Source organism: Lithobates pipiens, unplaced genomic scaffold (assembly GCF_037356315.1).
Source record: "Lithobates pipiens isolate NorthernLeopardFrog02 unplaced genomic scaffold, aLitPip1_a1.2 Scaffold_13, whole genome shotgun sequence".
Taxonomy (NCBI): domain Eukaryota; kingdom Metazoa; phylum Chordata; class Amphibia; order Anura; family Ranidae; genus Lithobates; species Lithobates pipiens.
In genome coordinates, this window is record NW_027507718.1 from 267,914,844 (window position 1) to 267,930,258 (window position 15,415).

Below are 15,415 nucleotides of genomic sequence, written 5' to 3' on the forward strand. Positions count from 1 at the left end.
TATGTACATGAGAGGGGTGTGGAATGTATGGTGGTGGGTAGTATGTACATGAGAGGGGTGCAGAGTGTATGGTAGTGGGTAGTATGTACATGAGAGGGGTGCAGAGTGTATGGAGGTGGGTAGTATGTACATGAGAGGGGTGTGGAATGTATGGTGGTGGGTAGTATGTACATGAGAAGGGTGCAGAGTGTATGGAGGTGGGTAGTATGTAAATGAGAGGGGTGCAGAGTGTATGGTGGTGGGTAGTATGTAAATGAGAGGGGTGCAGAGTGTATGGTGGTGGGTAGTATGTACATGAGAAGGGTGCAGAGTGTATGGAGGTGGGTAGTATGTAAATGAGAGGGGTGCAGAGTGTATGGTGGTGGGTAGTATGTACATGAGAGGGGTGTGGAATGTATGGTGGTGGGTAGTATTTACATGAGAGGGGTACAGAGTGTATGGTGGTGGGTAGTATGTACATGAGAGGGGTGTGGAATGTATGGTGGTGGGTAGTATGTACATGAGAGGGGTGCAGAGTGTATGGAGGTGGGTAGTATGTAAATGAAAGGGGTGCAGATGGTATAAAAATAGTAAATGGTGTGAAGGAGCCCTAATTTATTGCTCCATCACTGCAGAAGCCACTTTCAGTAGCATGCATAGAGCAACTAAAGTTAGGTGCACAGCATCAGAACTGGCCTCCCACCCTGCTACAGACCACCTCCTCCCACATCTCAAGCCCCTTCCTTCAGTCTGAACACAAGTCTCTCATTCTTTCAAAAAGCTGCCAACTTACCTCTCTGCACAGAACGAACTTCTGCATGTGTATGCATTCCACCTGGCAGGTTCAGCAGCAGCTGCCTTCACCTTCACTTCTACCTCCACCTCCACTTTTTGTCTGCAGACAGCGCTGGAGGAGGACAATGAGAGGGGGTGCTTGAGAGTACCAAGGGACGAGAGTGAGACTTCAGGTCGGCGCGGTGGTGCTGTTGATATGGCAGCGCTGCATATTAGTGATAATACACAAGTAAATGCGCAAAAACAGGGTCAAAGATTATTCCCAATGTCCACCAGTCTCTCACCAATTGAAACCAAAAATCCAATTATATGAATGAGAGTCCATATTATGTTAAGATCTGTATGATTATAAATATAAAAGCTACTGTCCAGTAGAACAAAGGAAAGCATTTAAAACCAAGAGTTCCATATCCAGGGCTGCCATCAGTGAAGGACAGAAACCATGTTCCAAAGTTTGTGAAAAAAAGCAAAGGAAGAGGCGCCTCTGGGTGTAGAGATAACATAAACTTTCATTATAAAAACATATTTAATACACATTTTGGATGTGATGTATGAGCATTCAGTCACTTTAAAAGCTGAGCATTGATGTGGATGTAATTTCTCTCCGCCGGCGCTCCAGACTTCGTTGTGCTTTGAACTGCGCTCCATGGCCGGCGTCTGTGCCACTTCCTGGCCGCTAGCGGCTACAGCGCCTCAGCTTGATGGAATATCAGATGACCACATCAATGCTCAGCTTTTAAAGTGACTGAATGCTCATACATCACATCCAAAATGTGAGTTGCCTGTATTAAATACGTTTTTATAATTAAAGTTTATGTTATCTCTACACCCAGAGGCGCCTCTTCCTTTGCTTTTTTTCTGCATATTAGGGACACTTTACCAGCCCAGCCTGCTTACCCCGCCAGCTTGGGGACAGTGACCAGGGGACATTCCCTGCCACTCCCACACAGATGTCAAGCAAAGTAGGAGGCCGCTATAGCGACACTGAAGGCAGGAGAAGCCAGAAGTGCTGGTGGGAGACCCTAGAACAGTGATGGCGAACCTTGGCACCCCAGATGTTTTGGAACTACATTTCCCATGATGCTCCTGCACTCTGCAATGTAGCTGAGCATCATGAGAAATGTAGTTCCAAAACATCTGGGGTGCCAAGGTTCGCCATCACTGCCCTAGAACATAGTTACATAGTCAGGTTAAAAAAAGACACAAGTCCATCCAGTTCAACCATAAAAAAATAAATAACGAAAATAAAAAATGTCGTACAATCCAATATACCCAATTCTATACCCACAGTTGATCCAGAGGAAGGCAAAAAACCCCAGCAGCGCATGATCTAATTTGCTACAGCAGGGGAAAAAATTTCTTCCTGATCCCCGAAGAGGCAATCGGATTTTCCCCGGATCAACTTTACCTATAAATGTTAGTACCCAGTTATATTATGTACATTTAGGAAAGTATCCAGGCCTTTCTTAAAGCAATCTACTGAGCTAGCCAGAACCACCTCTGGAGGGAATCTATTCCACATTTTCACAGCTCTTAGAAGAGGAAGATTGCGGCGGCTCTGTGCAATACCATTGCACATAGCAGGTAAGTATGACAAGTTTAAAAAAAAAAAATTCCAATGTTTAAAATCACTTTAAAGCGGGGTTCCACCCTAAAGTGGAACTTCCGCTCATCGGAACCCTCCCCCCTCTGGTGTCACAGTTGGCACCTTTCAGGGGGAGGGGGGTGAAGATACCTGTCAAAGACAGGTATTTGCACCCACTTCCGGGCATAGACTCCCATGGGAGCCTATGCTGTTTTCTGCCCCGGCGCACTGTCTGCTGGGACACACACGGGTCCCAGAGACAGCGAGGACCATTCCCATTGCACTTCGCGACTCGCCCATGCGCAGTAGGGAACCGAGAAGTGAAGCCGCAACACTTCACTTCCTGATTCCCTCACCGAGAATGGTGGCGGCAGCAGCCAAGAGCCGAACAATCGATCGGCCTCGGCCGCTGACATCGCTGGACCCTGAGACAGGTGAGTGTCCATTTATTAAAAGTCAGCAGCTGTAGTATTTATAGCTGCTGGCTTTTAATATTTTTTTTTTTTCCAGTGGAATCCCTCTTTAAGGGCTCTGTACAGGGAAGATCAGTATCTGAACCCAGAGAAGCTGGAGGCTGATAGACAAGGTAATATAAGGCATTACAATTAAAGTTTCATATATATTTTTATAATTTTTACCGTTTCACAGTATAAATGAATCCTTTATCTGCTATTTTTTTACTATAAAGGGCTAATTTTTGATTGTCATTCATATTTGTTATTCATATAGCTATACAGTATCTCACAAAAGTGAGTACACCCCTCAAATTTTTGTAAATATTTTATTATTTTTTTTCATTTTTTTCATGTGACAGCACTGAAGAAATGAGACTTTGCTACAATGTAAAGTTGTGAGTGTACAGCTTGTATAAGGCCCCTTTCACACATGCGGACAGTATGTCCGTATTTCATCCATCCGTTTGCGGATGAAATACGGACATACATGCATCCCTATGGGATAGCGGGTGTCTGCGGATGAACATCCACAGACACCCGCTATTGTCCGCCTCCGCTACTGTCCGAATCTGCAGACGGAGGAAAATCCTATTTTTCTATCCGTCTGCAGAGCGGATCGGATGAACACGGACAGACGGTCCGTGTTCAACCGATCCCCCATAGAGGAGAGCGGAGAGCTGATAGGGCGGCCCCTGCACAGTGTGCGGAGACCACCCTGTCTGCCGCCAGCTCAGCGGGGACAACAGAGCGATCCCCGCTGAGCGAGCGGATCATCAGGGGCGGATCATTACTGATCCGTCCCGTGTGTAAGGGGCCTTACAGTGTAAATTTGCTGCCCCCTCAAAATAACCCAATACACAGCCATTAATGCCTAAACCACTGGCAACAAAAGTGAGTACACCCCTAAGTGGAAAGTCCAGCTTGTGCCCAAAGTGTCAATATTTTGTGTGGTCACCATTATTTTCCAGCACTGCCTTAACCCTCTTGGGCATGGAATTCACCAGGTTGCCATTGGAGTCCTCTTCCACTCCTCCATGATAACATCATGGAGCTGGTGGAAGTTAAAGACCTTGCGCTCTTCCACCTTCCGTTTGAGGATGCCCCAAAGATGCTCAATAGGGTTTAGGTCTGGAGACATGCTTGGCCAGTACATCACCTTTATCCTCAGCTTCTTTAGCAAGGCAGTGGTCGTCTTGGAGGTGTGTTTGGGGTCGTTATCATGTTGGAATACTACCCTGTGGCCCCGTCTCCAAAGGGAGGGGATCGTGGTCTGCTTCAGTATGTCACAGTACATGTTGGCATTTATGGTTCCCTCAATGAACTGCAGCTTCCCAGTGCCAACAGCACTCATGCAGCCCCAAACCATAACACTCCAACCACCATGCTTGACTGTAGACAAGACACAATTGTCTTTGTACTCCTCACCTGGTTGCTGCCACACACGCTTGACACCATCTGAACCAAATAAGTTTATCTTGGTCTCATCGGACCACAGGACATGGTTCCAGTAATCCATGTCCTTAGTCTGCTTGTCTTCAGTAAACTGTTTGCGGGCTTTCTTGTGCATTATCTTTAGAAGAGGCTTCCTTCTGGGACGACAGCCATGCAGACCAATTTGATGCAGCGTATGGTCTGAGCACTGACAGGCTGACCCCCCACCCCTTCAACCTCTGCAGCAATGCTGGCAGCACTTATACATCTATTTCCCAAAGATAACCTCTGAATAAGACGCTGCGCACGTCCACTCAACTTCTTTGGTCGACCATGGCGAGGCCTGTTCTTAGTTGAACCTATCCTGTTAAACCCCTGTATGGTTTTGGCCACCATGCTGCAGCTCAGTTTCAGGGTCTTGGCAATCTTCTTATTGCCTAGGCCATCTTTATGTAGAGCAACAATTATTTATTTCAGATCCTTAGAGAGTTTTTTGCCATGAGCTGCCATGTTGAACTTCCAGTGACCAATATGAGAGAGTGAGAGCGATAACACCAAATTTAACACACCTGCTCCCCATTCACACCTGAGACCTTGTAACACTAAGGAGTCACATGACATCGGGAGGGAAAATGGCTAATTGGGCTCAATTTGGACATTTTCACTTAGGAGTGTATTCACTTTTGTTGCCAGCGGTATAAACATTAATGGCTGTGTGTTGAGTTATTTTGAGGGGACAGCTAATTTACGCTGTTATACAAGCTGTACACTCACTACTTTACATTGTAGCAAAGTGTAATTTCTTCAGTGTGGTCACATGAAAAGATATAATAAAATATTCACAAAAATGTGAGGGGTGTACTCACTTTTGTGAGATACTGTATATATAGCTGGTTATTTTATTTACCACTGCATATACAGTGCCTTGCAAAAGTATTCACCCCCTTGGCTTTTTACCTATTTTGTTACATTACAGCCTTTAGTTCAATGTTTTTTTAATTTGAATTATATGTGATGGATCAAAACACAATAGTCTAAGTTGGTGAAGTAAAATTAGAACAATAAATACATAAAACAATTTTTCAGAAAAAAAACGGATAATTGGCATGTGCATATGTATTCACTCCCTTTGTTATGAAGCCCATAAAAAAGCTCTGGTGCAACCAATTACCTTCAGAAGTCACATAATTAGTCAAATGATGTCCGCCTGTGTGCAATCTAAGTGTCACATGATCTGTCATTACATATACACACCTTTTTGAAAGGCCCCAGAGGCTGCAACACCTAAGCAAGAGGCACCACTAACCAAACACTGCCATGAAGACCAAGGAACACTCCAAACAAGTTAGGGACAATGTTGTTGAGAAGTACAAGTCAGGGTTAGGTTATAAAAAATATCCAAATCTTTGATGATTCCTAAGAGCACCATCAAATATATCATAACCAAATGGAAAGAACATGGCACAACAGCAAACCTGCCAAGAGACGGCCGCACACCAAAGCTCACAGACCGGACGAGGAGGACATTAATCAGAGAGGCAGCACAGAGACCTAAGGTAACCCTGGAGGAGCTGAAGAGTTCCACAGCAGAGACTGGAGTATCTGTACATAGGACAACAATAAGCCGTATGCTCCATAGAGTTGGGCTTTAAGGCAGAGTGGTCAGAAGAAAGCCATTACTTTCAGCAAAAAACAAAATAGCACATTTTGAGTTTGCAAAAAAGGCATGTGGGAGATTCCCAAAATGTGTGGAGGAAGGTGCTCTGGTCTGATGAGACTAAAATTTTACTTTTTGGCCATCAAAGAAAACGCAATGTCTGGCGCAAAACCAACACATCACATCACCCAAAGAACACCATCCCCACAATGAAACATGGTGGTGGCAGCATCATGCTGTGGGGATGTTTTTCAGCAGTCGGGACTGGGAAACTGGTCAGAGTTGAGGGAAAGATGGATGGTGCTAAATACAGGGATATTCTTGAGTAAAACCTGCACCACTCTGTGTGTGATTTGAATGAATGAATGACTTGTATAGTGCTGCCTATGCGAACTGAATCGCCTCAGGGCACTTTTTGCTGCCGGTGTCCATCTGTGGTATAGCACGGTCCTTTACCCCGTGGGGTCCTGACTAGCTTTCAAACACATACAACATACACATATTTGGCCAATTTTTTGAGAGGGTCTAATTAACCTACCAGCATGTCTTTGGAGTGTGGGAGGAAACCGGAGTACCCGGAGGAAACCCACGCAGGCAAAACATGCAAACTCCAGGCAGGTTAAAGTGCTAACCACTACACCACTGTGCTGCATTGATTTGAGGCTAGGATGGAGGTTCAACTTCCAGCAGGACAATGACACCAAGCACACCACTAAAAGCAACACTTGAGTGGTTTAACGGAAAACATGTAAATGTGTTGGAATGGCCTAGTCAAAGCCCAGGCCTCAATCCAATAGAAAATCTGTGGTCAGACTTAAAGATTGCTGTTCACAAGCGCAAACCATCTAACTTGAAGGAGCTGGAGCAGTTTTGCAAGGAGGAATGGGCAAAAATCCCAGTGGTAAGATGTGGCAAGCTCATAGAGACTTAGCCAAAGGGACTTGGAGCTGTGATAGCCGCAAAAGGCGGCTCTATAAATTATTGACTTGGGGGATGAATAGTTATGCACATTGACTTTTTCTGTTATTTTGTTCTATTTGTTGTTTGCTTCACAATTAAAAAAATAAACAAAAAAACTTCAAAGTTCTGGGCAGGTTCTGTAAATTAAATGATGCAAATCCTCAAACAATCCATGTTAATTCCAGGTTGTGAGGCAACAAAACACGAAAAATGCCAAGGGGGATAAATACTTTAACAAGGCACTGTAGATATTCAATAATAAATGTGTCTTTTTTTAAACTTTACATTTTAAATAAATTATGCACCAAACATTTTTGCTTTTTTTTTATCCGATTATTCGATTAATCAAAACAATAATCGGCAACCAATTAATTATGAAAAAAATCATTAGTTGCTGCCCTAAAGAGAATGTGAATAGCACACCATGGATCTCCAGAATGGGTCCAAAGATTTATTCAAGCACATTATTACAGCTGAAGTAACATTTTGGAGCCTCGCAGGACCCCTTCATCAGACATGTGTGTCCCATGCCTGATGAAGGGGACCTGCAAGGCCCCAAAACATTCCTTTTTCTGTAATAATGTGATCACTGATTAAAGCTTTGGACCCATTCTGGAGATCAATGGACTGAGTGCTGGTAACTTTGTCTGACTTTGACTGTTTTTGGTTCCTGCCTGTGGTCGCTGCAGCACTCGCTTACACATTTCTTCTGGAACGTGTGCATTGGGAGTTTTGGGAATTGTGCATTGGAATAACTGCATGGGGGTGGGGTACTATTTAGTCTATTATTGTGTTCTGCTGGCTATATTTGGGACCCTTTAAGAAGTGTTAGGACACTAAACATGTCTTGATAAACCAGCATGCAGTATAGGTGCTATTTTATGTACTAAGTGCCCTGCTTCCTGCAAATCAGTCTCTGCTATCAGTATGCAAATAATGGCCAGTCAGCCCTTTCACAATTTCCTGTGATGCGACTGTAAAGTTCTCACTGAAGAAAAGGGACACCTTTACACAGAGGGCTCCAGTGATCAGAAGAGTAAAAGGAAGGGTGAGAGGATGCTATGATCTCCCTCCAGCAAAAGCGGTAATGATGCAATCACCACAGTCCCCACAGCACTGCCCCTGGTGTCACCGCCCTCAGGCTCCAGTTCCTATTGGTCAGCTCTCCTGTAATGTTTTTGGCGCGCAGGCAGATGCACTCACATGGACCGCCATGGTGCCAACAGGAAGTTGTTTCCAGTGCAGTCTATTCCATCACTCCCCCTCCACCTCAATGTAACTATGTGAACTGTAGTGTAAGGGTCCATGAGTCCCATTCTATGGTTTATGTTCTGGACTTCCCATGATCCTCAGCATTCTGCATAGACATCCATAGGCTTTCCTGACTATAGCTCTCCTCTTACTGCATGGAGGGGATAGTGCAACACAACAACCAGCATAGCTGTTGAAAGTAAAATTAAAACTGACTGTAAAGAGCAAAATGTCTGCTTCTCCAAGTTTCTGTAGTCCAGCACCAGGCTACAAAGGTGGCAACTGTCTAAAAGAGGATTTGCCTGAGTGATTTACTTTAATTCCTGTTGTGTCTACAGGATAGGATTTGAAGGGAAATCGTTTGCAATGGGAAACAGATGTCAAAAAAGGAAAGAGGTTTTAACATGTTCTTTATTAAGAAAAAGTTTTAAACATGTTGATATGATTTTGAGAGGACAATTAAACTCATTTTTATTTAATGGTTCGAAAAAACTAAACATTTGCTTCCTGTTTGTATTATTGTAATTTTCAACTAGGATAGGACATAGGACCATTACTGAAATGTTTCTCTTTATTTTTAGGAAGTCCAAGATGCAATGCAGAAAGCCAAGAAATATCTTGAAAAAAACCTATTATCTTTGAAACAAACATACAGTGCAGTAATCACTTCATATGCACTGGCTTTAGTGGGAAGCACTGAAAATGAAGATTTCATTGATCGCTTTGCAGATAAAAGTTAGTATGACCACAATTATATTTGAGTGAAACACTTGAAACATTGGCATATTTATGTATGTATGTATATACTGTATATATTATATATATATATATATATATATATATATATATATATATATATATATATTGGAATCCTGCCCTGCGGCCCAGTCTCTGAAGGGAGGGGATCATTCTTAGCTTCAGTATATCACAGTACGTGTGACCCCCCCCCCCCACCCCTTCAACCTCTGCAGCAATGCTGGCAGCACTTATACATCTGTAGCGCTGGTACTCCTAATGAGTACGCGCTATGTCTGCAAATCTAGTTTTTGACCAAAACTGTAGTTGAGTTTTGGGGTTAATTGTTCTAAATTATGCTTTGTCATCAGTTTGGCTGGGCTGTATTAAGGTTCTGCCTGGTCATAGGTGGGGTTCTCACCTGTGTGAAGCCTTGGAATGCAGTCTGGTTGGACGCACTGGATACCAATCTCTCTCTCAGAGCCAATCAGTGGGCGTTTGTCTCGCTGTGTATTCCGGGAGAGGATACTTGAGGTGCTGAAGTCAAGTGGTTCTGGGTTCCGGTCCACCTGAGCTAAACTTCATTCTGATACCCTTTATTCCCAACTTAGAAACTGAGTTTGTTTTATACAAAATAAAAATCCTAACAAGGAATTCAAGCGTCGGTCTCTACAATTACTGGGTCATCAACCCTGGGAAGGACAACGAGTACGAGCTGGTGGAGGTAATCGGTAAGCCCAGAAAAATTCAGTTGCTCCTTTGGGGGTAAGTGCTACACATCTATTTCCCAAAGACAATCTCTGAATATGATGCTGAGCACGTGCACTCAACTGCTTTGGTTGACCATGGTGAGGGCTGTTCTGAGTCGAACCGGTCCTGTTAAACCGTTGTGTCTTATTTCCTCTATTTGGTCCCCTCCTTTTACTTCTGATGGTATTATTTTAATATTATATAGGTTCTTGTAGAAATTCTCAAATTCCCTTGCTATGGATTTTGTATCTATTCTCAATTTATTATTTAATTGGATACCATGAACGTGGGAGGATTCATGCTGTTTTTTCAATTGATTAGCTAATAATTTGCCACTTTTATTCCCACCTTCATAGAATCTATCTGTAAAAAAATCTATATTTATCCTTAGTTTTCCTATCTAGATATGTAGTAAACTCTCCTCTAAGCCTATCTAGTTGTCTTGCTTCCCTGGGATCCAGACTATTCTTATGTTTTATCTCTAGCTCATGGATTCCTCCTAATAGATCTTCTAACTCCTTCCTCTTTTCTCTTTTAATTCTTGAGCCATGCGGTATTAATACCCCTCTAGTGACTGATTTGTTAGCTTCCCATATTGATTGCTCTAATTCTTCTCCTGATGTGTTTTCTTTAAAATAATTTATTATTTTATTTTGTAAGTCTTCCAATATGTGTTCGTCATCCAATAATGACTCGTTCAAATGCTAAGTCCACCGGAAGAAACTTCATTATCACTGGCGTATGATCAGAGATTGTTATTGGTCCAATCATCACTTGATACATGTTCCAGATAATACTGGTCCACAGTAAAGAGATCCAACCTCGAGTATACATTGTGGGTTTTTGAGTAATAGCTATAATCCTTCCCTCCCTCATTATAAGCTTGCCAACTATCCACCAGATGGGCTAATCTCAGATGTTTTTTCACTTGTTTCAATGCCTTAAATGAAAATCCTATTTTCTCAGATGTAGAGTCCAGTTTAGGGTCCATAATGATATTGAAATCACCCTCCAAGTTAAACCGTTGTATAGTCTTAGCCACCATGCTGCAGCTCAGTTTCAGAGTCTTGGCAATGTTCTTATAGCCTAGGCCATCTTTATGTAGAGCAACAATTCTTTTTTTCTTATCCTCAGAGAGTTCTTTGCCATGAGGTGCCATGTTGAATTTCCAGTGACCAGTATGAGAGAGTGAGAGCGATAACACCAAAATTTAACACACCTGCTCCCCATTCACACCCCAGACCTTGTAACACTAATGAGTCACATGACACCAGGGAGGGAAAATGGCTAATTGGGCTTAAGTGTACTCACTTTTGTTTGCCAGCGGTTTAGACATTAATGGCTGTGTGTTGAGTTATTTTGAGGGGACAGCAAATTTACACTGTTATACAAGCTGTACACTCACTATTTTACATTGTAGCAAAGTGTCATTTCTTCAGTGTTGTCACATGAAAAGTTCTAATGAAACATTTACAAAAATGTGAGGGGTGTACACACTTTTGTGAGATACTGTATATACATACAGTAGCTCACAATATATATATATATATATATACACATATACATACTGTATAAATTTACACTGTTATACAAGCTGTACACTCACTACTTTACATTGTACATACATGAATATAAAATCTTTATTTTGTTTTTTGCTTCTTCTACTATAATTGTCTATTCTAATTCTTGCCCTGGCAGTGTTGGGGATACAAACAATACTAAAAACTCAAAAGAAAGATATACCCTTCTTAATGCTAAAAAAAATATTTTGGCAGTAGTTTTAGCAAATTCGTACCAGACATGCTGCCTCGCATTATTATTATTATTATACAGGATTTATATAGAGCCAGCAGTTTGCGCAGCACATTACAATATAAGGGGGGACAGTACAATACAGTTCAATACATAAGAAAAAGGAGGGCCCTGCTCATGGAGCTTACAATCTAAATTGGAGGTGACTCAAGTACAGCTTTTTAGGTGGAGGTGGAGTAGGCTTCCCTGAATAAATTAGTTTCCAAGGATCACGTAAAGGAGGACAGGGTAGGAGCTGACAGGGCATATTGGGGTATGGAGTTCCAGAGGTTGGACGAGTTTCTGGAAAAGTCCTGGAGGGGGGCGTGGGAGGAGGTAACAGGGGAGCTAGAATGCAAGATGTTCTGGGAAGAGCAGAGCGGACGATTTGTGCAATATCTGCAGATGAAGTTGGTGATATAACGGGGGTGATGTGGTGGATGGCTTTGTATGTTGTGGTTAGTATTTCGAATTTTATACGTTGGACTAGTGGAAGCCCATTAAGAGATTGGCAGAAAGGGGCAGTAGTCTCGGATCAGTTAGAAAAGTATATAAGTATTCATAATAGGCTAAATGTGGATAGCGTGTGTAAACGTAGACCAGTTAGGAGGGAGTTGCAGTGGTCAAGGCGGGATATAACCAAGGCGTAAATACATTGTTTTGTGGTGTCACTAGTCAGAAAGGGGTGAAATGTTGAAGGTTGAGGTGGCAAGATATAGCCAGTGAGTAGGTGTGGGGGCTGAAGGAGAGGTCAGAATCTAGGATTACACCTAGCACCCTGGCATGTGTGGTGGGATCAATGGTTGTGCTGTTGATTTTAATGGTAAAGTAATGGGGAAGGGATAGAGGAGGATGAAATATTACAAGCTCAGTTTTAGAAAGATTGAATTTGAGGAAGTGATGTGACATCCATACAGATATTGAAACATCCAATGAAGCCCTGGTTAAGTTACTGTTCTGTCACATTCTTGGGGAGTGTAAATGTCAGCTTGAGCTAAGGAAGTACCGGACAAATGTGAAAGGGAACTGAACAAGCTCCACTTTTTTGGTTGAATGTGAAAATGCACAATATTTATTTGCAGTATTTCATAATAATGTGTATACAAAATGTCTTTAATTTCTAATTATTCATTCCTGACCATAAGGCCCCAAACATAGTGGGCATTTGGCCTCGATGCATGAGACTGTGGCATTTAGCTTTGGGCAGTGGGCACAGAGAGCTTAAGGCCTTTTGCACACGAAACTCCTGTTTGAGCATCCATTTTTCATGTTTTCTCTTGTATGTATTTGCTCAGATTTTCACACATTTTCGCTCAGATGCGCAAACTTATTCTTGCATTCACAAAATGTTAATGGACATTTGCACGCATGAGGTGTTAATTACTGACCATAAATGGTGATTTAAAAAAAAAAAAATAATCTACGCACAATTGTGCATAGGCATATTACAATTAATGGGCTGTATTTTAGCTCAGTAAAAAAAATAAGCTGTACTGAACTTTTTCAAGCTGCAGTGTGCAAGAGGCCTAAATGTTCATGCCATTAGATGCACCATCCAGCCCTGTAGAACCTAGCAGTACTAGTGTTTAGGGTTGTATGTACTAAAGGATGAATGTTTGGAATGAACACTTGTTGTTTGTTTCAAACTTTCATAATTAGGCGCATATTGCCCTACATGTTTTTACAGCTAGATGCACTGACCAGTCCCATTGAGCCAGTCATAAAGTTTGACAGGCTGCAGGCAGCAAAGATGGATTGTGTGCGTGTGCGTTCTACCTGCAACTAAACACCAGAGCCTAAATGGGCTAAAATTCTCACTGTGCATGGGGCCTAATAAGTAAAGAAAAAAATATAAACAAAATCACAAAACATCATCCTCTTAGTGAAGAATACACTTTCCTTTTCTCAGTGAACTTGCTTTTAATAAACTAACAAATTACTGTATAGACACAATTTACCTTTTCTCCTCAGGTTATATAAGGACTTTATGCTGGGGAAGCAGACATGCTACGCTGCCTATGTATTTACTGTCTTAGATATACTCTATTATATTGTAAATGAGTTGATCATTCCATCAAAGTAATTAAACTAATGTTTCTCTGTTTTTTTTTTTTTTTTTAAGCTGGTACTGTCTGGGAAGTTGAGAAATCAGGTTATTATACTGTGGAAGCTACTGGCTATGCCCTACTTCAGAAACTGAAACGGGGAAAATACGAGCAAGCCCAGAAAATAGCCAATTGGCTTGTAGGCGTAAGGAGTTTTGGAGGAGGCTACGCTTCTACACAGGTGACTTTTCATTAATAATTAGTCATCTTATATTGATTAATTTTTGACATGACATTAAAAGAAAAACAAAACGAAAAAATAACACACACACACACACATATATATATATATATATATATATATCTATATATACACACACACACACACACACACACACACACACAACCAGGACAAGCAAAACATTTTAATACATTTTGACTTGATAAACAAGCGATGTCTTGATATACTGTACAAGTAGTGTCATGTCACAACTGAGTATAAAAGAGAAAGGAGGCTGCTCTAAGTGTAGCAATATGTTACATTTAATGAAAGTACAACATTTAACATCTCACATGGTCGATGTTTAAAACAGGCTAAATAGGCAGGCATCTGGGGTAAAGCTGTCCACATAGACCATCCTCCGCACCGCCATCAACGTCATCCCTTCCATACTGCGCTCCACGAGCGATTCAAGCCTTGCTTTCAGATCACTCTACTGCGGGGGTAGTCTTCCCGGTCACAATTGCAGATTGACAACGGTGAGAGCCGGCAGTGCGGAGGATGGTCTATGTCAGGGGTGTCAACTTTTTTCAAAGAGGGTCAGATTTCATCAAGTGAACATGCGTGAGGGCCGACCATTTTGCTTGACTTTCTTTGAACCATTAAAATGAAATGCAAATTAAATATTTTATGCAAAGTATATTGCAAATGGCATACTTTTCATTTTGTCACATGGATGACAAATCTAAACTGAAAAAAAATTCCAACAAAAAATGTCCGATGGAGCGTACACACGGTCGAAATTTCCAACAACAAGCCCACATCGAACGTTTGTTGGACATTCTGACTGGGTGTACACGGCATTACCATATTGCTACACTTAGAGGAACTCTCTTCTCTTTTATACTCTGTAGCTCCTGCTAGATTTTGCTTCTAATCCCCTTGTGGAGGCTGCCATCACATTGCTATAATCTTTTTGTGGTTGTGGAACTAATCATCTGAGTTTGCATTATTTGTTATGGGGAAATTTTCTTTGCTATACAAGTGCTTTGGATTACAAGCATGTTTCCTGAACAAATTATGCTTGCAATCCAAGGTTTTACTGTATACTCTCTCTCTCTATATATGTATATATAAAGCGCTGAGCAAACTGTTGGCGCTGTATAATAATAATAATAATAATATATATATATATATACACAAACAAACACAAACAAACACACACATATACATATATATATATATATATATATGCTATAAATTAAGGTGTTCTTGCAGAAATGTAAGTGTTAATAGTTTATTTTTTTACCAATTAACAAAATTTTAATTAAATGCACAGAAGAGAAATCCAAATCAATATTTGGCATGACCATCCTTTCCCCTCAGAACAGCATCAATTCTTCTAGGTAGCATATACTTGCACACAGTTTTTGAAGGGACTTGGCAGGTACTGTACGTTGATGATGTTGAGAACAGGGCTTTGTGGGGCCAAACCATCACTTTCGGGACTCCTTCCTTCTCTTTATGCTAAAGATAGTCAACTGTGAACATGTACTTCTTGTGTACTTCTGTACCAATCACTGTACTTCTTTATGCTTATGTTGAGCTTACACCTCCCTGATGGTATGGCATTATGGATAAGTGTGTGCCTCTATTTCTCAACATTGAGGACCTCATTGATCCCGACCAAATCTCCAACTACATTTGCAGAACAGCAAGCCTAAATTTGCAAGAAACCTCCATTATGCTTCACTGATGCCT

General features: G+C 41.6%; 1 protein-coding gene across 1 annotated transcript in view; it reads left to right on the top strand.

The window, feature by feature from the left end:
- LOC143974836 (complement C3-like) overlaps positions 1 to 15,415 on the top strand; it is a 332,677-nt gene that overhangs the window by 256,770 nt on the left and 60,492 nt on the right. Inside the window, exons 28-29 of the mRNA XM_077476590.1 lie at positions 8,695 to 8,848; positions 13,512 to 13,675. Of these exons, the coding sequence (XP_077332716.1) occupies positions 8,695 to 8,848; positions 13,512 to 13,675 (318 nt within the window). The remainder of the gene's footprint in view (positions 1 to 8,694; positions 8,849 to 13,511; positions 13,676 to 15,415) is intronic.